General features: G+C 38.7%; 1 protein-coding gene across 2 annotated transcripts; it reads right to left on the bottom strand.

The window, feature by feature from the left end:
* Positions 1-1,541: 1,541 nt before the first annotated feature.
* psap (prosaposin) lies at positions 1,542-23,867 on the bottom strand. 2 transcript variants are annotated; one of them, XM_057848891.1, is made up of 15 exons: positions 23,849-23,867; positions 22,043-22,145; positions 16,901-17,034; positions 16,721-16,795; positions 16,522-16,647; positions 16,102-16,290; positions 15,868-16,011; positions 14,761-14,817; positions 13,297-13,458; positions 13,108-13,200; positions 12,835-13,018; positions 4,126-4,289; positions 3,973-4,053; positions 3,780-3,887; positions 1,542-2,206 (listed from the first exon to the last, which is right to left on the bottom strand). In XM_057848891.1, the coding sequence occupies exons 2-15, from the start codon at positions 22,074-22,076 to the stop codon at positions 2,171-2,173; spliced, it is 1,587 nt and encodes a 528-aa protein (XP_057704874.1). In that variant the 5' UTR covers positions 22,077-22,145; positions 23,849-23,867; the 3' UTR covers positions 1,542-2,170. The 2 variants fall into 2 exon arrangements, with proteins under 2 accessions (XP_057704874.1, XP_057704875.1); XM_057848892.1 differs by having other exon boundaries at positions 13,108-13,194.
* Positions 23,868-24,221: the final 354 nt, after the last annotated feature.

Below are 24,221 nucleotides of genomic sequence, written 5' to 3'. Positions count from 1 at the left end.
GCCTATTACATGACCGTATTATGCCAAAAATATTACGCAAAAATAATCAAATTCAGAGCAGACCACTTTGACCTATGACACCATGACCTGTCCAAAGAGCATGAATGCCCTCTACTGGAACAAAACATTGTTACCTCTTAATGATATAATGGAGTCATGAATTTATTGTTGCAACATCTCATTGGTGAAGCCGGTAGAGCTACCGTAATTTTCGGACTAAAGGCCGCTATTTTTTCCCCTCATTTTGAATCCTGCGGCTTATAGTCCAGTGCGGCTTATTTGTTGATTTATTTGGGTTAATATGTAAGACTTTGACAGCGGCGTTATAAGACTGCCATTAGACCGTAATTATCATAATTATATGTGTCATAATCATAATTATGACACTATCATGGGCTTTAATGAATGCTTATGACAGATGTCATCAAGTGTCATCCAGCAAATCATGTCACTAACTCCATTTATGTCCAGCTCGGATCTTTTACAGCCATTCAAAAGTGAGAATGTTTGCTGAATGACACAAAATCACATCCGTTATAAGCATTCATTAATGCTCATGAAAGTCTCATTTCATAATTATGATGGTCTTATAACAGTCTTATAGCGCTACTGTCAAAGTCTTACCAAGTACCATAACTATCAATTAATGAAACAACTGGAACAGTAACTGAAGAAATAATTTGCACAGAACATGAATTTTGATTGTTATTTACATCTCCAGCGCTGAAATGTATGCTAGAGGCATGTTGGACAACAACAGTGTTGACAGCAGGTGGCAGCAGAGGTTGACGGTCTCCCCCAAGGGAGCGGTGATGGCCAAATAATGCTTCGAGCAATGAAGCTTTGCAGCCGATTGGTTTAAAGCTTCATAGTGGTTCATTTAGCCTTGTGACAATCTTATGATGCCGCTGTCAAATAAAATGTTACCGATTAATATATTTTGGTGTATATATCCCATAATACACTGAGGATAGCTGCGGTTAATAGTCCAGCGCGGCTATCTATGAACAAATGCTGTTTCCGTATTTAGTTCGTGGCGGCTTACAGTCAGGTAGTCCGATAATTACAGTACTGTTGGAATCTCTGGCAAAAAATAATTTAGCATAAAGAGGAAAATTGGACTGACTTTAGTGTAGCCAAGAAGTATCGGAGGAAGAGTAGTGTTTCTCCACAAATTTACTCAAGTACATTTTTCCTCAGAAAATTACTCAAGTAAACGTAACAGAGTAAATAATGAGTTGCTACCCACCTCTGGTTATCACCAAGTGTTTATGACGTAAACGCAACCCGGCCTATATTCTGACTGTTGGCCAACAACTGAGCCAGTTAGTGTTATGCCTTGCACTTAGGCTTTAGTAAACGTTTGATTGTGCATATTGTATGCTCATAGTAAAATAACTATTCGGAAAGATGATGCAACAAATATGTGTTCAGTCCGTTTGTATATAGGGGATAGTTTAACCATTTTTATAGTCCTCAAATCTTAAGCAATGGAGCACTTAATGGGACATAGATTCTAAAAGGCTGTCAAAGTCAAGACATTATCTTCCAGGAATTTGGATGATTTTAATAGTTAAAATTTTCAAATCAACTTACAGCGGGCTCAACGTATGAAGCGGAACACACTACGCTTGGTGTAAAACTACCAGTTAAACAGCTGTGAAAGTGCAAACAATGGAAGAAACACTCAAAGCCATGTCATTGCCTCATTTTTCCTAAAATACACAATAAAACATGACTGGAAAAAAAAAAACATTTGATTTAGAATCAACATGCTGCTAAAGTCAACAATCATTTTTCACACATCTTTTTACTCCTGCAAGGAGAAAAAGCCATAATAACGACCCGTTTCTCTTTATACTGTGCCACATGTGAAACTACTTTTGTTACTACATAATAAGATTTTGCAGGAACAAGAATATAAATCAAATGTGTCAAAATGAGAAATCTTACAGTGATAAATTGGCCTGTTTTCAGAAAGCAGGTCTTTACATGTAATCAACACCGATCCCTACCCAAAAGGAGAGGGTGGGGGATCCAGTCCCTTCCCTTAAATCATATCAATTCAACCAGTCACTAGTCTATTACAGAAAATAATGAACAAACATATGAAGAAGCAGCAATGCGGTTAATTCCTCAAGATGTGTCATTATGGTGCTGGTCCTCTCTTCTATGCCCAAACGTGGCGTTTGCAGTGATTCACAGCCTGAAAGACAATTGACATAGTTTGCTAAAATCATTTTAACTTCGTACTCATGTTCTATCACATACATCCCTAATAATACAACTTCTAATCTACTTACTATATAAGTATAACACCATTTACAAAAATTAGGGATATTCAGCTTTTCGGTTACCTTCACAGGTGAACTTAGACCACAGGAAAAATGGTCCAAATGTTTAACATTTCGCACAACTCTTTTGAGGATGAATAACTAATCCACAACAGATGTTTGATCCCATTAATGCATTTTCAACTACACCCAGTTCTATGCCAGTCTATAAGGTTCTGCCACTTCAAAGAACCAGTTTGAAGTCTCATTAGAGTGAGCTATTGATAATTTATAGGCATCATATTCAGAGGTGGGTAGAGTAGCCTAACATTTTACTTAAGCGTAGCGTTTCTTCAAAATAATATTACTCAAGTAAAAGTAATCATCCAAAAAATTTACTCAAGTACAAGTAAAAAGAAAAAGTACTTGGTGAAAAGAATAGTCAAGTAATGAGTAACTGCTGCCATGTAAATATATATATGTTATAATTATATTGTACAATAACCCATTACATAACCACATTATCCAAATAACTACAAAATAAAGAAAAATCACTGAATCCCGCCATGAGAAAAAAAATGACAGAAAAGAAGCATTATTCGTCCAACAAGCATGAGTGCCCACTAGTGGAGAAAATAGTTTCTAGTTTGAACAGTTCCTTCATAGTTACTATTATGAAATTAAATGGCTAATATCTCCTCCTGTTTTCCGTGGTCAATCAGCGCCAAATAAAAACTGGGAGAGGTTTAAATCCGCGCTTCCAAGTCATGTGGAGGGCAGCGCTCTCTGTCAAATTTTTTACGGTGCTTTAAAGACGCTACATAATTGAACAGGCCGGTGTGAAAGACCTGCAAGCTTGTGTCTGATTGGTATAATGGAGTCATGTGATTATTGTTGCGACGTCTCATTGGTGGAATTGGTAGAGCTACTCTTGGCATCGCTGGCAGGGGGGGGGGGGGGGGGGGGGGGAAATCTACTATGTAGAATAAAGAGGAAAAATGTACGGCTAGTGTAGCGGAGTAAGAGTAACGTTCTAAAAATCTACTGCAGTAAAAATTATGGCTTAGTAAAACTACTCTTAGAAGTACATTTTTCGCAAAAAGCTAAGTAAATGTAACTGAGTAAATGTAAGGAGTTACTACCCACCTCTGGTTATGAGCAAAAATACATAGCAATTCTCTTGTCTAGCCCAAAGTAGTGGAGTAAAAGTAGCCTTTTTTAATTTACAAATCTATTGAAGTTAAAGTATGACTTAGTAAAACTACTCTTAGATGGACATTTTTCTTAAAAACTTACTCAACGAAATGTAATGGACTACATGTAACGTGTTACTACCCACCTCTGATCATATTGCAAACTGTCATTCAGCAGGTGCAAAAGTACTGAATATTTAGATATGTGTTTTTAAAAAAGGTTGAGGAAGGTCTAATCAAGCTGCCCTGTAAACCAAAGCCAAACCCCAATATCCCTAACTTTTTGGAAGTAGTGTATGTCCAAGTGCCGTACATTGCATCGGGTTGCTGTCTCCATGTTTCTGCACCAGAATGAAGGTCCCAGGATACACTGCTCTCTTCCCAGCAGTCTACGCAAAGCCTCAGGACAGGCACCCACTTGCTATCAACACAAACACACACAGGAGCTGCTTGACTAACCCGCAAAAAAATTGCCAATAAAAAGAAGGTGATAATAATATACCTACCAGGCAAACAAAGTCCGGGTCAAGCATTTGAAGGAGCATCTGTACAAGCATGGGCTCATACTGTTGAACCAGCTGGTCACACTATTAACAAACAATCAAGAATTAGCATGACACACTGATGAACAGCTCATAGGTTTGTTCAAATCCAGTCACCTCCGTCCGGAAGGAGTCAGGCAAAAAACTGCAAACTTTTCTCACTGCCTCTTCAATCTGCTCTTCAGTTGCATTCTTTTCAAGGATTCCATCAATGTAGGTGACAGCCATCTTGCACACCGTGCAGAACTCACCACTTTTGAAAGCAGTCTCATCAATGGCCGCTGGAAAGAGTCTTTGCTTTAGGCCACAAGTACTTTATTATAACTAGAGCAACTCTCATTTGTATATCAAAAACAAGTATGACATAGTTCATATAATGTCTACATAGACTTAGGTCTTATTTTCTTCTTTCAGTGTGCATTAGCTCAGGTGAAGATTTAAGATTTGTAAATGTTTTATTTGGTGCTTGAATACAGACTGGGAAATCTTTCGGGCCTTCCATTGTATGCAAATCTAGTTTAAAATATGCATATGTAATGCACTTTTGCTGTTGTATTTCTATATTTTTGTAACTGGGGTCATCCTCCAAAAGCCAATCTTTACAGCTTGGAAAATTTGGAGTTCAAAAGATTTTCAGGAATATAGTGTTAAGTATCATACTTCCAGGCAACGAACTGTTAGGAACGCACGATGTCTGCACCGGAGCACCACTGCACTATGTTCAACGTTATTTGTGAAGTGTCACGCCAGTCGGGGATGGGTGTTGCAGATGATGGCGCAAAACGTCTCATTGTCAATGTTACTGGTTTAGTTCACCCCCCCCAAATTCCTGGGTATGACTACAAAAATAGTATTTGCCATTAGCAAAATCCCTGATTCAGATCAGTTTTCACTTTCTAACAAGGAAAAGCTCCAGGTGAACATCAAGTCGATATTAAAGGGAACCTCGGACTTAAAGACTTGTAGGCTCTAATAGTCCACAATTGTTCTATTTTAATAAAATAGCTATCTAAATCTCTAATATTTAGTACATGTTTTGACCTATGGAGGGCGCCATATTTTAAGCGCGCAATGGACGCACGGGGCGATGACGCAGATTGTCACTGTCACTCGACGAATACTACCGGGTTTCTGGTATGTATTTTAATTGAGACTATTACTTTTTCATTGCCTCACAATACTTTTTGCAAGTAAAATGTTGTCTATAAAATTTGTAAATTATTCAAATATACAAAAATGAATGAAATTAGCAAAAAAAAAAAATTATAATGGATCGAAATTATTTTTCAAACAGATCATGTCACTACAACCTTGGAGACTGTCATTTGCTTTGCTTCACCCAAAAAAAAAAACACCTAAGGACAGAAGAGGCAAGATGGATATACGTAATTTTAAACCTAAGCTTTCAAAAGCAACAACTACTTAGCGAGAACCAAGGATTGAAGATATGGACCATGAAACGCCAGAGAACACCGCCAAAATAGTGACCAGAGTTTCAGTAAGCTGCACTAAAGATGTTAACTAGGGGTGTGACAAAATATCGAAACAGTGATATATCGTGATACTTTGTATCGCAAAAGGTTATCGATATGCTCCTGCCAAGAATCGAGATATCGTTTTAAAAAGGTGTCAATGTCTAAAAAAAAAAAAAAAAAAAAAAATTAAAAGGAACCAACAAGTTGCTACCGAAATCTTCCACCATAATAGTGTCTCAGTTAACTCTAAGGCTGGATTGACGGTGCACAACGCCGAATCCATTTAGACTGGGAACGTTCGTTCATTCGAAACCAGAGCATTCAGTCATTCTGTCCGATTTTCAGGGCATTTACAGGTCATTTCCTGTTGAGTTTGAGTCACTGCCTATTCATTTGGGTGATTCCCAGGTCACTTCCTGTTCTGTAACTCAAAATAAACAAGAAGTGACCCGTAAAATACCCCAAAATCAACAGGAAGTAACTGAAAATCAACAGGTAAATGACCTTAAATACATAAGCGGATTTTAAGGGGGGGAGGGCTGAAATGAACAAAAAAATACATTTTTTAAATGGGTCAAAATTATTTTTCAAATAGATCATGTGACTAGCAGCTTAGACGGTCATTTGCTTTGCATATAATTTTTTTTTTTTTTTATTAGGCGACGGCAATTTTATTTTTCAAATGATTTTTTCTTTGATTGAAAATATTTTTTAGGGCAGCCAAACGATTAAAATCTTTAATCGAGTTAATCACAGCTTAAAAATTAATTAATCGTAATTAATCGCAATTCAAATCATCTATAAAATATGCCATATTTTTCTGTAAATTATTGTTGGAATGGAAAGACGGATATATACATTCAACATACTGTACATAAGTACTGTATTTATTATAACAATAAATCAACAAGATGGCATTAACATTAACATTCTGTTAAAGCGATCCATGATTAGAAAGACTTGTAGTTCTTAAGATAAATGTTAATACAAGTTATAGAAATGTTATATTAAAACCCCTCTTAATGTTTTCGTTTTAATAAAATTTGTAAAATTTTCAATCAAAAAAACTAGTAGCTCGCCATTGTTGATGTCATTAATTACAAAATCAGTCGCACCAAAGCGCCAGCAGAGGGAGACAAAAAACACAAGTAACAAGTGGACATGACTGTGCTGTCATTTTAATGTTTGAACGCGGCATGAGCGTTAATTGCGTCAAATATTTGAACGTGATTAATTTAAAAAATTAATTACCGCCCGTTAACGCGATAATTTTGACAGCCCTAATTTTTTTTGATTGAAGCAACTTTTTTGCGGATTGAATGATTTAGACACAAATGTCCTACCCATAAATGGCCCAAGCATAAATAGGACTGCTTCAATCAAAGAAAACTTGAAAAATGAAAGTGTTCAAATGCAAATTTTTCAATCTCAAATATTTTTTCGCATTCAAAAACGTTTTCTATGATTGAAATTTTTCTTTGATTGTAATGATTTTTCTTTTTTTTTTTTAAATATTTTTTCTGAAGCAACTTATTTTTTGATTGAATACAAAAACATCCTAGCCAAATTGTGGCCCAAACACAAATCAACATTACTTCAATCAAAAAAGTTGCTTAAAAAAAAAAAAAAAAAAAAAAAAAAAGCTTTCATATGCATTTTTTTTTAGTTTAAAATTTATTTTTGCATTCACATTTTTTTTTTGATTGAAGCGACTGTTTTGATTGAAAATATATATTTTGATTGAAGCAATGTTTTTTTTTTTTTAAGTAACTTTTTTTGATTGACTAATAAAGACACCGACCGCAATACATTTTTTGACTAGAGTAACTACATTGGCACGACACCGGCGGGCGTACCATATTCAATGGTTGACGATTTTGGCGAAATGTATTGCCTAAGCAGCCAGAAAAAAAACAAAAAACACTCATTGTATATGTACAATATTCTTGTAAGCTAATTTTATTGCTGACACTGCGTTTCGGGGTCATCAACATGTTGTGCCCCCCCTGCCCCAAAAGTGAAACTCGCTTATGCTTAAATAGCCCAAAATTACATTGTCGGCATTGACTGCCACTGACAGCCTTAGACGTTCAATCCGTTTGAAGTGGGAGGTTCAAATGGATTGGACGTCTACAAGTGATGAACTCATTCCAATTTACAGCAGAAGCTTGTTTTTCCGTTTATTAGTTGTTTGTAGAATATTCTAGAATGATTTCCTGACCAATGTATCGATAATCGTTGTATCGCCATATCATCGGTATCGTGAGCTTTATATCGCAAATCGAATCGAGGTACCAAGAGATTCCCACTCCTAATGTTAACCCACAAAAATGATGGGAAAATTTTTTTTCAATGTATTATTATAAATGCCCCCCCCCCCCCAACCCCGCCGCCACCACAAACGTCAAACTCCGCTGATGATCTTTAGTATGCTCTTTCTGTGTGCATCTAAACAAGCTGAAAGCGCACGGTAGTACTTTGGGTGTCAAATTCGCCTCTTGTGGGACGTTTCGCCCGGTGTAGCACATTTTAGCAGAACACTTTTTCCCTACTCTCGTTTAATCCCGCCTTTCCTGTTCATTTTGCTTTTGCTGCTCGTTTCGTGAAATACCGATAGTGCTGTCATGCTCATTAATGTTCCTCTCTGGTTCAAATTGAAAGGGTTAAACAGATGACATGTTCATGTCATCACAAGTCATACTCTACAAGTCCGGAAGCGTAACAATGTGAAGTCACCGCCCTGTAACGTCAACAACAATAGCGACCTACTGGTTAAACTAATTTTACAAATTGTATAAAAACGAAAACATTAAGAGGGGTATCAACAAAGGAATCTTTGGGCAACTGACGATTCGATTACGATTCAGAGGCAACGATTTGATTGTAAATCGATTATTGATGACACCCACAAACCTCCCAAAGTTATTAACTGCTTTGAATGTTTTGTACATGAGTTACAAAAATTGTACAAAAAGCCTCTCAGGCTTAAATAAACGACTATTTCAGTATCAAGTTCACAGTTCAAAACAGTCAATAAAATATTCAAGTCCCCATCCTGTATCAGCAGCTTTAAACTACATTTAATTAAAGATAGTTTCAAGTTAAGATTTTGCCAATTTAAGAGTATTTTAGATAAAAAGTTCATTCGCGTATTATAATACTGGGCTGTGAGATATCAATAGAACCGTTATGTGGCAAGATAACAAATATTGATAAAGTTAACAAAAAAATAAATCACATTCATCATGAGCAATTATCGAAAATAGATCGAAAATTACGAACATTTCCGAAAGTACTCCGGAAACAGCCGAATGGGGCTTTGACGTCACAGCCAGGTAACAAAAGGTCGAGGCAGGTGCCATCGTTGTTTATCGGAGAGTTGCGTTCGTGTTTTATCCAAAAAAAAACCCCAAAAAAATCGCTAAAATGGTTCAAACCTGTCATGCTATGTGGTCTACAAATACCCATTTGTCGCGATGTAGTACCCATGAGTTCCCGAACGCGAGACAAAGAGCTGGACTACGCAGACAATGAGTCAAGTTCGTCCGTGCAAAGAGGGCTAATTTTGCAGACCCAGCCTCCGGTAGAGCAGGGCGGTAAACCGAAAATTTACCGTTACCGAAATTCTTCACGATGACCGACGTAATTTTGACCATGTCGGTAAATTCGGTAATTTAATAAAAGAAGAAAATATAGTCTTTTCATCCGCTTTGACTCTGTGTTGTTCGGCTATGTTCATTCCCCTTTAAGAAAGCAGACAGTGTGCTTACGTTAGGAGTCACATGGTTTTCAGGAAGCCAATCAAACAGAAGCCCGGTAGGCTAACGCTAGCTGCTAACGCTAGCAGCTAACGCTACAAGTAAACGGGATGAAGTCGGGCTTAAGTTAGCTTCGCCAAACTTTCACCCGACATTAGGTAAACTCTTGACGGGTTCCAGATAGGGATGGAAAAACCGAGGCTTTCTGAAACAATGAACCACTTTTAAGACAATTGCCCTAAATTGAATCACTGTTTGACACACTGCAAGAGCCCCATCTACTGGATAAACAGTGCACGTTTCTTTTTAAAAGGAAAGTTGACAAATTGCCTCAGCATTACATATCTTCAATAGAATTAAGTGGATGTCGTCCATTTCAACCAGGAGATCGTGTCGTCAATAAGTGTGATTTACACAATTAAAGTTGACCTCTTTAAGCCTGTGTAATTGCTTTTGTCTGTGAAGATGTGTTCAAAGCAGTATTTGTAATACACGACAGTGCTAGTCTTGTAAGTGGCTCGTCCTAGATGGCAGGGAGTAACTATGTATTGTTTATTTTTTGTAAAAATTACAGTACAGTAAGCACAGTGTTTGGGAACAGGAATATTATTTATTGCATACTGTAAGGATTTCCAAAATCATAAGATGTAAATAATTGAGCCGAATAAAAGAAAGGAAAGGTTTGTGAAACATTTTATTTTTTAATTAAGTATATTTTCTGGGGGGCAGGTGGATGTGTCGTATTTGTATCTATTCTAAATATCTAAACGTATGCCACTATCTAGTGTATAAAAATGCGGAATGAATTTAATGAAATTCAAGTGATGATATTTTTCAAGTCATACAAGCTGTTATAAATGTTCACACAAGAATTCTTATTGTTTAAGATTTTTTTAATACTTAATGTTTAGACTGCATGTGCAATTGTTAAATTGAAAGCTGGTAAATAAATTTAACGAGAAACTGTTAATTTGTATTCCATGCATTGATTCAAATTTTCAAATTATATAACAGTTTGCTTGGGCGAATTTATCGTCATTTATCGTTATCGAGGTAAATCTGCTCAATTTATCGTGATACGTACTTAAGGCCATATCGCCCAGCCCTAGCCTCCGGCATGGTTTTGTGTGGTGCACATTTTACACCTGAAAGCTATTCGAACTATTGACAAATTAAATCAGGTTTTGCTAAGAAATTGCTGCTGAAAGCAGATGCGGTGCCTACCATACACGCGCAGCCACCTAAATGTCCTGAGATATCAAGAAATAGGACGATGACTGGCACTGATGAGACCACTCCAGGCTAAGCAAAAGAGGGGAGCAGCCAAGCTCGAAATGGCCAGAGTGAGTATTCTTTTATAATAAAAAAGATATCACAATTGGATATATCAATGGACACATGTATAAACTATCGCCCGTAAGATATATACAACAAATCCTCTAATCACATTCATATTTGTGTCTGTTGGCAGAGCGAAAACCTATGATAGCACAATAAATGATAATTATTCTATACATTATTTTGCGGTCACGGTGTGTCAGCTTCAAAAAGAGAAATGCAAAACAAACCAGTCGGTGTTTCCAACACGGTCTGTTGCCGGTGATTCATCAGTGTGATTGCTCCCCTCAATGATCGTTTCATTAGGCTGCATTGGCTTTCGTTTGGGCTCAAATTGATAACCCAAAACAACAAAGAAATGTTCATAACTCTCCTCGTCACCATTAGAAGAACGTTCGTTACGTCGGATTTGTCGCTGCAGCTAGAAAACAAAATTGTCCGCCATCATCGCACCCATTCAGTACTAAGCACTGAGCCGGGTGTTTCCTAGTAGTGACGTCACACACACAATATGCTAGATTTCCAGGATCTCGAGCACCGGACGTTTTAGCTTGACAATCGATCCAAATTTCTATCATTTTCTTGGTGTTGCGATGTGTGTAATTACACGAAGTGGCATGATATGAACCCAAAAGGCATGCGTTTATGGATAAATGATGGAATATTACTCTATAATACTCTTTAAGATGGCTGCTGTTTATCAACGCCAGCAAGTCTGTCATTTCGCATCTACTTTTCAATACATGTGCTGCTAGCGCCATTGAGTCTGCCATTTTGTATCTAGTTCTGTATACATATGATATCTATTCCCTACCGTAACATGATATGGACGTAGTTTGTAGCGGCTGTCGGCAGCAGTCAGGTATTATTGTTTTTTCATCTAGCGGCACGAGTTGAGCCAGAGCCATGAGTTGAGCATTGTCATTAGCCGGGTAATGACAAGCAAAATGTTTACTCCCGGGACGCAATGCGGTTCGTTCCTCATTGCGTCCCGAAGATCGCGCTGACTGTGTTTTAGTTCCGCTTTACTTGACATATTTCAATAATCGGAATTTGGAAGTTTGTGAATCGTTCTCGAATCTTGCATGGCCGAATAGCGAAAAATCTAAGAATTGGAAATTTCGCACACCTCTAGGTATCAATATAATTTTTTTTTTAAACTCATAATGACGTTTATCTTTTAAGAGCTACAAGTCTTTCTATCCATGAATCCCTTTAAGAGCGCAGCTTTTAACCGGTTCTTGACCTTGTTGAAGGTCAATAATTTGTAGTAGCAGCTTTGGTGTTGAGGGCGCTCAATTTGGGGACCTCAGTATAACAGCTTTACTTTTGTTGAATGCTAGCTCTGAGAGGGTATACAGTACAGGAGTGAAAGCGACCCGTCACAGAGCAGCATTAAAGCCTGATACTGTGGATAGACTTATTTTTCCAGCCCGTAACCTTTCAAGCAATGGCTGTCTTGTTTGTTTATTCGTCACATTTTGGAAGCTTTTCTTTTGTCTATTTATTTGTTGACATTGTCATACTCATTAAGACTTTATGCCCAAAAGGCTTTAACATGTTGCAGAGTGTGAATTAAAATTAGTTTCTCTATTTTTGGTGATTACATTTTTGGGATTGCATGCCAACCTCACATTTTGTGCAATGTTGTGCATTTTGATTACCTCGTGTGAAACGTTCTGCACTTTAACTTTCAATTTTGTGCAATGTTCCTCATTTTAGTGAAATGCTGTATAGTAGTTTGTCACCACGCATGCATCTTTGTTCTGACGTTAAAGAAGCATCTAGCTTTGTCAACTTACACTCGGTGGCAAAATTAGACTACAAATTTGAAAGAAGAAATTATCATAATTATCGATAAGGCCTGTCGTGATAAGATTTCTTTTGTCATATCACCCAGGCTTAGTGGTTGACATTGAAAGTCCGCACCTTTGAATCAACATTAATGGTTCTGAGTCAGAAAAGGGCGGTGTTCCGCCTCCAAATTTAAGAAGAGATCTGCTTCAGATCCCCAAGTATCACTAGACTAAGTGGCTATTGAGTGGGAAATCTAGGTTTCCCTGCTAAAGCTGACCCCAGAGAGGCAGAATAAAACCTTGAATATCTACTTATGACTAATAAATCATTGTCTGCACATGTTTAAAGATTTTTATGGAAGTACCTGGAGTAATAAATCATTTTATTAAATGGGAAATTGCAAACATACTAACGGTCAACGCAGAGGGAATATAATGTAATGGATAGTGAGAACTTACGGACATATGCACGTGTGGCACCGTTGCAGAGAGACAAAAACGTGCAAATAGTCTTTGGCTCAGCCTCTTGCACTAGCAGCTCGATGATGGCCTGGCCATAGGTCTCGATCAGATCCTTGCACTGATCAGTTAGTGTTTTGGGCAAAAAACTGCAAACTTTCTCCACAGCTCCAATCACTTCCTCCTTAAATCATCAAAGATTGACCCACATAGAATATAACTATATGACACTATGTAATAATGTCAGCTTGTTTTATATGGAACACATCCTACCTCTGTTTTGTGATCTTGCAACATATCTTCCAACTCCTTCATCACAAACTCACAGATCGCACATTTGGGGGAATCCCTTACTCGAACCTGAGGCTGTAACGCAGAGGGACTCCATTATGAAAATTGCTTAACCACCTAATTAACTGTCAATTCGAATTCAAACTAAGAATATCTGGCTTGGCTCGTTACTTTGGTCAATTTGGCAGAATCCACCTTTGTTGCAGGTACAAGATTGAGAGCAGGCATGGTTTTGACAGCGGGTAAAACTTTGGCGGGTTGCAAATTCAACAAAGGAGTGGACTTTTTCACAGCACTACAGAAGCCAGATTGCGAACAGAGCTGTGTAGGATCCTGTGGAAAGAAAAAATACAATTAATTCACGAAATTGCTATGGATGGGTGTCGCATGCCAACATGCAATCTGCACACCTTTCGCGGTTCCAAGTGACCATGCACACAATTAGAAGGGCTTTAATGTTAAATTTCTGGAACCTTACATGAATGTCAGTGTGCATGCGAGTGAGGTTTTAGATCAAATCTTCACCAAATCTGATTGGAGGTTAAAGTTATTGATGATGCTTCCATTGCAAAAGTTAGAGCGGACTTAATTTTCTCAAATGGATCACAAGATTTGGGGACCCATCAGACATATATTCCGTATGCTCAGTTAAGGTCGAAAAACAAGCAATTTTTGTGCAGGTTACTCAAAGAAGCAAAATGTTATTGTATGTTAAGGCAATGCAACCAGATGGTCGGCATTCACAGTTTGGTAAGTAAAACCAGTGCAGCTAGTAGTAGGATAGTAAAATCTTAGGGCGTATATACACCTGCCTTGCTTCGTCCGGACTAAACCAAAAAAGTTCATGGTGTGCACCTTTTGGGCTGGTGCGGTCCTCGTTGGAGTGTGTCTCGGTGCAGTTCGCCATGTATGTGAAAGTCACCGTGCAGTGATTAGAACCAATTCAGAAATCCTACACCTTTTTTGCACGTAACATCCCATCGTAGCCACAGGCATGAAAAATGTTTGGTTAGCATCACAGTCTGATTAGCTATGGGCACGTGTAGCCTTCTTGCTAAACGTATACTTTCCTGAACAAAAGCAAAAATGTCCTCGTAAAACTGACGTCACATTAAAATTGACGCTCCAAATTTAATGCAAACTCCTTGCATTGGATAAAACAAATCAATATGAGCATGAGTGCAGCATGCTGGAGCTCCATGATTATCTACTTCTGTATTTTTACAGCGTTACCTCACCCAGACCGTTTTGTCCAATGACTGAATGATGTTTTCACGTGTATGAGTTTGTTGTCAAATCCCGGCACTCTTCCGAAAAGGAACCGCACCAAACCAAAAAAAGATTGTCCAGACCAAAGAAAGTGAAATATGTACTTTCCTGGTGTGAATACGCCCTAAGTGTTAGAAAGGCTACATGCTGAACACCTACCTTATCCTGCAGAACAGCAGAGGGCAAAAAGGGGAAGAAAAGACATGAATAAAGTATGAAGGGAATTGAGGGGTGCACAATAGATATTTTAGCAAGCCACAGTGGACAAGCATTATACCATTAATAATAAAACACTGCTATTCATTTTCTGGAGTAGTCATCATTCCCAATTTAATTTTAGCTACGTCGCGACACGGTAAGACTCACCATTGTACTGAACATCTGAAGAACAAGACTACCGTATTTAGTGACATAGTTCTTGCACTGTGGGGAGAAGAGCAACAAAATCAATGAGATTTGCATAATAACCCCAAAAAAGTTGCTCACCAAACATACCCAACTAACTACGTATGCACATTAAAAAAAAAATTGGGGATGCCATGAGCTGCGCACACTAGCGTTGCGATCGACATAAAGGGCACCCCTGAACTAGATGGAATTTTAGTTTTTGTTGCCTATAACTAAACGAGGACAAACACATTTTGAAATGACTAAGACTAATAAGCAGTGTCGTGCACAGACAATTTGGGGGACAGGTGCTCAGAGGGAAAAAGGGCACATTTTGCAGCGTATATAAGTGCCGGCCAGGCTGTCTTTTAAAAACAATGTGAATTAATGAAACAAAAAACATCGCAGATGTATTACATAATTAGATATATTCCGTGTTATGAAAATGTATTTGAACCTTTTCGAATTTCTGCATAAAATCACCATCAAATGTGATCTGATCTAGTGCTGCAACGATTAATCGATTAACTCGAGTATTCGATTAGAAAAAAAAATTTGAATTAAATTTTGCTGCTTCGAGTATTCGTTTAATTGAAGTGGCGGTGTAATGGTTTATTTTGAAAGTTTTATTGATTCGGGTGGATACACTGCCCTCTAGTCCGCCTCATTTCCCATGGCTGAATCCAGCTGCTCCATGTTAAGATCAACATAAGTCAAGAGGGCAAGGACCAGTGCCTGAGAACCACCAGGCGTCTATGTGTGCACGCCATTGCTAATAAGTATTTTCGTTCAAAAGACCAAAACAAAAATTAAAAGGGCTGCCAAAAACAACACTGTTTTAAATCAATTGATAAAGTTGCACAAAATACTGAGGACAAAAAGGAAAGTTTTTCTCATTTCAAACATCCTGACAACAAGCTTGCATTAAGTTCTCTTTACAATTACTACATTCAATTAAATATAGGTTGAAAATGTTTGCATATTTTTTTTAATCTGTATTTTTTACAGTATGTGCCAACTTCATTATCACTAGTTTGAAAGGTTAAAAAAAAAAAAAAAAGACATAACGCTGTGTGTAATGCTCACCATCTCTTTCATACCAGGTCCCAATTTGTCACATTGTTCCATCACTTTCGCAAGCAAAGCGGGTACAAATGAGCTGTTCGCCTTCATTTCATTTTGTGTGTCAGTTATGAACTTGATGCAGTCCTTGCACACAACATCACTTTCCTACGGAGGGAGAGCAAGCAACTAATGTTAAAAAACAAGTCCAGATTATACTTCTCAGCAGTGCAGCAAAGGAACGGAAAAGACACTAACTAAAGTTTCTGGTTTGGGGGTTTCCTTTGGGTACAACAGCCCAGGCACATTTAGGAGAAATGGTGACGCAGACTGGGACAGGTCAATCTGTGGGATCTCATTGGACAGAAGCTGGTCCTGAAATTTAGCCAAGGCCATCTGCTGGGAGCGACACAAACCAATGGCTCCACAAGCCACTCCGGGATTGTCCTAAAAATAAAAATCAACAACAAGTCATAGGCATATGACATAAAAGATCATTGAAGAAGGTGAGAGGTGGCAACATTGGCGGTCACAAGATTTCATCTTGCATAAGAACTTTCTTGACTCACATCCCTATCAGTAGTCCTGAGTCAGCTCTTTGCATTTCACTGACAAAATACTTTTTCTTTTTATAAGATAAAGAAGTATAACCTCAGAAGATGAAGTACTCTCACTCACCAGCTCCCCAATGAGGATTCCCATGACAATAGGGTAATAATTGTCAACCATCTCCTTGCACTCTGCAGACAATTTCTCATCAGGAATGAGCTGGCAGGCTTTCTCCATGTAGCCGAGAACCTCAGCCTGCAATCATAACATTCACTTAACATGGCAAAAGTATAGAACTAAATTTAAAGAAACTATAAATGGTTTTTACCTCAGTTGCATTGTCCTTCAAAACATGCGCTACGACTGTAAGGATCTCTTTACACAAGTCACACGGCACAGCTTTCTGGAACAAGATTCAAAATAAAATAGTTTTAAAAACTAGAAAATACAACCAATGCTTGATCTGAAAAGGATAATGAAAGTAACTATGTGCAAGGCCAAGTCTCACCATTTGGGGTTTGTTCCAGACATTTTGCTGGCAGTGAGTCACAGCGCCACACAGAGACGCAGTCTTCACATTCTGACACCAGAAAGGGGGTCCACGAGCACATTGCTCAATGCCCAGCAGCGGTGTTGCTACGGCTGCAAAATAGTTTAAGAAAAAAAAGAAGTAAAAAAAAAAAAACACTTTAATTAGTTTTATTTCCCCTTAGAAAGTTTTATTTTGGGCTTCTGCCCTGATAAAAAGCTTTTCCAAAAACTGTGTTCTATATTAGTTGATTTTTTTCTTTTATCCCTGACAATTGTTTTAGGTCCATCAGCAAATAAAGCCATGTCACACCAACACCTGTGACTCGCCGATGAAGGCAAAAGTAGTCGACGAAACATGTTGGGTAGAAAACAACCTAAAACAATTATCTGGGATAAAAGAAAAATTCAACTAATCGGTAAGGAGAGACAAAATGAACTCAATACAACTGTTCGGGTACTAGTGCTCTTTTTTCCCCCTGATTAAACATGGAAAGTAATTTCTTTTGGTCGGTTCTGTGTTCATGTAATCATAAAAAAAATATATTCAGTGGTGCTTAACTTATCAGTTAAAAACACCAAAATGGTCGGCACAGATGGGAATGTCTCGTGAAAAATGGCTTGCCTTGTAGAGAATGAGTTTATCGGTGTCACAATTTATTTAAAACAACCTCCCCCTCCCCAAAGATAATAGTAGAGCTGAAACGAATACTCGAGCAACTCTAGTAACTCGAGTTTAAAAACTGATCCGAGTAATTTTATTCACCTCGAGTAATCGTTTATTTTGACAGCTCTAAGCATCACGTTTTGCTTGGACTACTTTTAATGCGGGACAACGCGCTGATGTCACGTGCGTAGAGGAAGAAGCAAAAAAAAAAAACTTACTGCAGCCGACAACCGCTACAAACGACGCCGACGTTGCTAAATACTAGCCCGCTCATGCTACGTTAGTTGCAGGTGGCGTCCAGTGAGTCTCATAGAGATCACATGTATGTTGAACTAGATGCGCAATGACAGACTAGGCCGCGTCTGGGCAGCGTTAGCAAACAGCCGCCATCTTAAAGCAGTAGAGCGCTAAGCGCTAATAAAGAGCGCTAAACGCTAATATACTGTATAAGATTAACGTTACTGTCACTACTAGCTCACCTTACGTTAGCACTGCGGAGGGCTAGGTTTCAATTAATTAAGACCGCTTTCGATGCGTGGCTAACGTGTCTTACATACAGGCTATAACATAACATAGCGTTGTGGAGTGATGAGGGTGTCAAATAAAAACTCAATAATGCTAACTATCAATTTTAGCTCAGTAATCATTGCTGGATAAAACACCAAGTAGCACTAGTCCCTGATGTGCTCCAATACAGCCTGTATCATACATTTATTTTGAACAGTGCAAAAACTCAAAATCCTATCAGGACTTACAGTTTAGACTAACTTAAAACTTAACTAGAACTTAAAAATGGCTTGACACAAATAGAAATTTAATTGAAAAACGTGGGAAAAAATCCTAACTTTTAAGTGATGTGTGTTATCAAGCGTAAAGGCATTTTTAGGTGTTTATATATATATATATATATATATATATATATATATATATATATATATATATATATATACTTTTTTAAAAAAAAGATCTAAAGGTTTTTTTGAGTGAAAACAGTGAATTAGTCATTTTTTAAAATTCTAGTTACATCTGAGATGCAATTGTTGGCTGTTTTCAACAATATACATAAAAAATAAAGACATTGATTGACTGAAAATGATCAAATGTCTTGTTTTCTCATGTATATCTATAATTGCTCTTCACCTAAAAATATATTTGTTTTATCCGATTACTCGATTAATCGATAGAATTTTCAGTCGATTACTCGATTACTAAAATATTCGATAGCTGCAGCCCTAGATAATAGTAAAAAATGAATATCATTGGAAATATTATTTTGATAATTTTTCCATCAGATTCCAAATTTATTACATTTGATTTTTTAAAAGGTTCTGTATATCTATTGATAACAGAGCATTAACTCCAAATCACAGCCCTCCAACATATTGGACATTTTGAGCGCCCCCTCTAGGTGCAAAATGGTTTAGTCCACCAACTGGGACCGGCCTATTTATACCTAAATAAATACCACTCTCCTTTTTTTCCTCAGGCATCTCCTGCAATGGATAGTGGCCCACTGACATTGGGAGTATACAAGACCCCGAATATTGTGCTATGCACCTGGTCATCACCAAATTTTACAAAATTAACTATCAGCACATAATCGTAATGGATGCCATAAGAGACATATCACAGGAGAGGAAAAAGCGCCCTTATTGTGATGTGACCGCAGTCCTTATATGTCCCAGTCGGTGATGATCAGTACAATAAGGGAAAGTTGGCAATGATAACAAACACCAGTTACACTGAAAAATGAGCCACTTCAAGTTTTTTTTTTTTTTTTTTTTTTTTTTATAAACCCATCGGTTGTAAAGATGCAAGTTGAGAATGTGTGAATGATAAACGCAAAAAAAAAAAAAAAAAAATTACGTCATCGAAACGGGTTTAGAGAACATCATATTATTTGGTATTTCAGTAAATATTATTTTGTATTTATAACAATTTAGTTTCAGTAAATATTCTGTAAAGGAGAAATCTGATTGACCTTTTTAAGTTCTTGTGGTTGACCACAGTACTTTACAAAGGAAATGGGTATACACCGCAGCAAAGATAGCCAGCAAAATTGAGTGAATTGCTGGTTTTACAGATTAAGGGGCCGTTTACATGGTTACGCTGCGACACCAAGATGCAACGATTGCGTTGCAGCAAGGCCTCGCCTTTACATGGTGACGGCGAAAACGGAAGGCGAAGACGCAAACTTTTGATTCCAGCCTCCAGAGCGGAACTATTCAATTGCAGGAATTGCTCTGCAACCATATGAATGTAACGCGCCCACTCCGATGACGTCATCACTCGCACATGTCACTTTGGGAGTGCGCTGTCGCTGCTACTAAACATTCAAAACGGCAAACAAGGTGGAACATTGGTTTTAATTTACTGTTTTTATAACATTTTTAATTTAAATATGTTTTATGTTCGTGTTTTTGTGCCTTTCGAAGAAAAATTTAAAAAAACGTGGCTGCCATTGCTGAGACTGGGTAGGTATGTTGTCTACTGGACTGAGGAGGTTGCTGTCAAGGAATTGCATCATTGGCTGTCGCCTTGTAAAACTGCACTGCCCCCTAGGGTCTGGCATGAATAGTACATCATTTTCACGCAGAATTGCGACATTGTTCGAATGGAGACTGAGGGGCCGTTTACATGGTGACTCTCCGAGAGGACAAAAAATTTCATGTTTGCATTTGTATGGGCCCGTCTCCATTCGAACAATGTTGCAATTCCGCATGAAAACGATGCAGTATTCATGCCAGGCCCTAGGAGGCAGTGCAGATTTACAAGGCAACAGCGAATGGCGCACTTTGACCCCCACCAAAGTTCCTCAGCCCGGAAAAAATATGCCCGTCCACTCGAAGCGATGGCATTTTTCCTTTTATTCAAAAAGGCACAAAAATGGAAACATTCAACATATTTAATTTGAAAATATTATTAAAAGAGTAAATTAAAGCCGACATTCCACCACATTTGCTGTTTTTAATGTTTAGTAGCAACGCTGCGCACGCCCAATGTGACGTGTACAAGTGCTGACGTTATCGGCGCGGTGTCGCGCTGCGGGAGCATTTGATATGCATGCGGAGAGAGCCCCCCTCAATCCTCCGCAATCGAATTCTTCCACTTGATAGGCAGGATTCAGAATTTTTCGTCTTGCCCTTCAGTCACCACGCAAGGCAACTCCGCAACACAGTCATTGAGTCTTCGTGTCGCAGAGTCGCCATGTAAACTGCCCCTGAACCAAGACGGGACCATGTAAATGCAAACATGAAATGTGTCGTATTCTCGGTGCATCACCATGTACACCTAGAAGACTAAAGCAAAAGAGATGCAACCCAACACCCCCTTCCACTAGAGTCATGAGGCCATACTGCCAAAATAAGGGCTGTTCTCAAATGATCTTTAGGGTGTTTATTCAAACCAGAACTTCATTAGATAATCCTGAAAGATTAAAAAGGACTGGTGATCGAACAACAACAACATTTTCTAAGTGGACGGCTTTAGATTATCCAATAAGCAGGACTTAAAGCTAATAACTAAATACACAGTGCAATTTAGTGGGCCGACAATTTTTTGCTTCCATTTACAGTATAAGAATGTGATATTTTAAAATTATAATAATCCGCTGTCTACTCTCAACATACGTGGGACAAAAGAAGTGGTGTACATGAGAAGCTCAAATGTGACTGTATTTGTTTTAGTAATAATATAAAAAGACGTTTCAATAACGGTTCCTCAAACTGAGCATCAGATGACTTCAATATTTCAAAATGTGTCAATTCTTTGATCTCGCTGTGGGGAAGTGTAAAAGCCGTAAAATGCCAAACCAAGCAGAATAAAACAGGAACGAAAAGGGGAATACAAAACGGGACTTTTGTACCCTTGACAAATGCTGAAATGCTAAGTTTGTTGTCGCTGATCTGATTACAACTTCCCCTTTCAGGATATCAGCGTTAGGCATAGTTACATGAAATAAGGTCACGCTACACATGGTATTTAGATCAAGCTTTGGTGGGGCTGGGGGGGGCTATAAATATTTAACAATTAACCAAATTATATCTTGAATAGACAACCTCAACACGCATTATTTTGGAATTGAAAAAGAATAACAAAAGGTTTAACGGAGGCATGGCTCGCTTCCAAACCCGTCGCCGATAGCTTTGATGCTAACGGCGCTAGTTTACTTGAAAACGCTGATAATTCCTTTACTTTGATCAATACTACTCATAAAACGCACACGTAGAAAATTTACAACAACCAGGGAAAAATACGAGCAAGTAACAATTTTTGAGACCGCAGCTAGCGGTCAGATTTGTTGGTCTGCATTGGCTTTCGATGTCTATTATTTACTAACACTTCCGCCTTTGGATAACGAGTAACACGACTGCACAGTATTCAAGGCGACACATATCATGTATTATATAAGTGTAACATAAATGTTGACTTTTGCTTTATGTGTTTAGACATTACCTGAGGAAATGAAAAGGAGCGTCAGAAGTAGCATGACTCCGCTGTTTTCAACTTCGGCTGATGTGTTAATGCCTTTCACGGCCTCGAAGGTCTATTGCGAACTAGTGTTGTATCGGTCGCGAACGATTCGGTCTTTTTGAACGAATTGTTTGGGTGAACGAGACCGAACTAATCACCATCTGCACTGATTCGTTCTATGAAGTTGGTGGCGCTTGTTCGCTGCGTGGGAGGGCGTTGAGCAAGCGGCAGCGTCTTCTGACATCGCACACGACCAATCAGACGCCAGCCTCATCGCGGGCAGGGGAGGGAGCGGAAACAGAATCATGGCGTATGTCACTCATTTCCACGTGTGGCCAATAAGCAGCCAGCGTGCAGGCAGGGGGGAAAGACTGAGTTTTGTCACTTCCCGTTCAGTGATTCGGTCCTCCGGTTCCTGACCTAGCTTGCTGCTAACTTGACTTTCCAGTAATGACTATGCGGTGAACGAGTCATAAAATGAAAGGAAACGACTTTGTCACATATTTGTTAACGTGGAGCCTATCAAATGCTGCTCAAAAAGACAAAAACACCACACAAATCTAGCGAGCATGGTTTAGTGTTCTACTTTTCTCAACAGACTCGGGACTGTGCCTATGACGATATACTATCAAATTTACAGTAATTTAAAACACGCGTAGCTACGAGGCAAGCAAAACCTGAGCTGCGGTCGCGTGACGGCAGTGAAGCGGGCAGAGAACTGTCACTATATGGAGGCTTCATGGCAGCGATATGTACCTCATATGTGCACAGAAAAAAAATAATATTTAGTATGATCACCATAATACTGATTTGCAATGAAACTGTATATACATGTCAATTTTTTCCGAGTGTTTTTTTTTTTTTTTTTTCCCGTGTCAGAGGGTGTCGGTTGGTTTGACAAATTATGTCAATCCGTCCATCATGTGCTACTCAAGCGCCCCAAAAACAAAGCGCGCGGACACGGGAGATGTCGCAATATGTCTACATTTTTCTTAACAGACTAATGAGAGTAGAAAGGCGAAATCATAAAGCAAACAATTATTTCTCGTCAACATTTGACGATCTGAGATGCGGGGACGACAGGGGAGCTGACCGGATTATTTTATTTATTAATACCAGTGCAAAAATTCAAAACGATCATCTTAATAATAAAAAACAAAAATACAACAGAGCGAGAGGTTAATATGATGTGTTGGCCGTTCCATAATTAGAAATTAAACTTTCGATTTATTTTTATTTTCGTGACAGCAGGCATGCCGCGTTGGCTGTTAGCAGCAGCATTGTATATGTGAGCAAGATCATGCTAAAGAAAGTCCGTGCGCCCCCTACCCCAAACCCCGACTTCCCCCTCAAAAGGAAAATGTTTAACCGTGTCCTAATTCGAAATGCAAGCACGAGCCATGACTTTGAGCCCATAGAACTAGGACAGACGACGCGGAAGTTCTCCCTCGCTTTTGCAGCAGCGGGAGAGAGACGAGGCTGTCTCTGAGAGCAGAATGATATCGCCTGTCACTCATTTCTGAAACTACGACGAGTGGTCAATGTGCAAGAGAGGGAGGGACCAAGCAATGTCACTTCCCGTTCAGTTATACTGCGAAGCGGTCTTTGGTGATTCGTTCGGCAACGTCACTTCCCGTTCACTAACCGAACGATTCATTTGGGTGGGGAGGGAGATGAGGGGGGCGAACGATTCGTTGAACGATTCGTTTGAACGAATCGTTTTACTGAACGAACCGGAATGGATTCGTTTACTCAAGTGAACGACAGATCCCGTCACTATTGCGAACTGAGCCTTGTGCTCACGCCTTTATCGCGACAAGTCAGCTGACTATTCAGCATAAACATGTGACTCAGCGTCATTTCACTCATGACCTGATCACTGCTCATCTATTCAATTTCCATTCATTTTCGAGGAGCGTCCATCTTAAAACCTTGGGTTGATTGAAAGTTTACGACAATTACAAGTATTTACAATACACTTTTATATGCTGCCATAGCAGATTCCTGGCGCATATGGCGAAAAACACAGACAAGACTGAAAAAGCAGTTTCTGCTCTTGCACCCCTCTTTAAAATAAACTACCGTATTTTAAGCCAAAAAACTGTTGTGTTTGTTAGAGCATTATCTCTATATGCTGCCATAGCAGATTCATGGCGCGCTA

The sequence above is a fragment of the Corythoichthys intestinalis genome, chromosome 10 (assembly GCF_030265065.1).
Source record: "Corythoichthys intestinalis isolate RoL2023-P3 chromosome 10, ASM3026506v1, whole genome shotgun sequence".
NCBI lineage: Eukaryota > Metazoa > Chordata > Actinopteri > Syngnathiformes > Syngnathidae > Corythoichthys > Corythoichthys intestinalis.
This window is presented reverse-complemented; position numbering and strand designations above follow the sequence as displayed.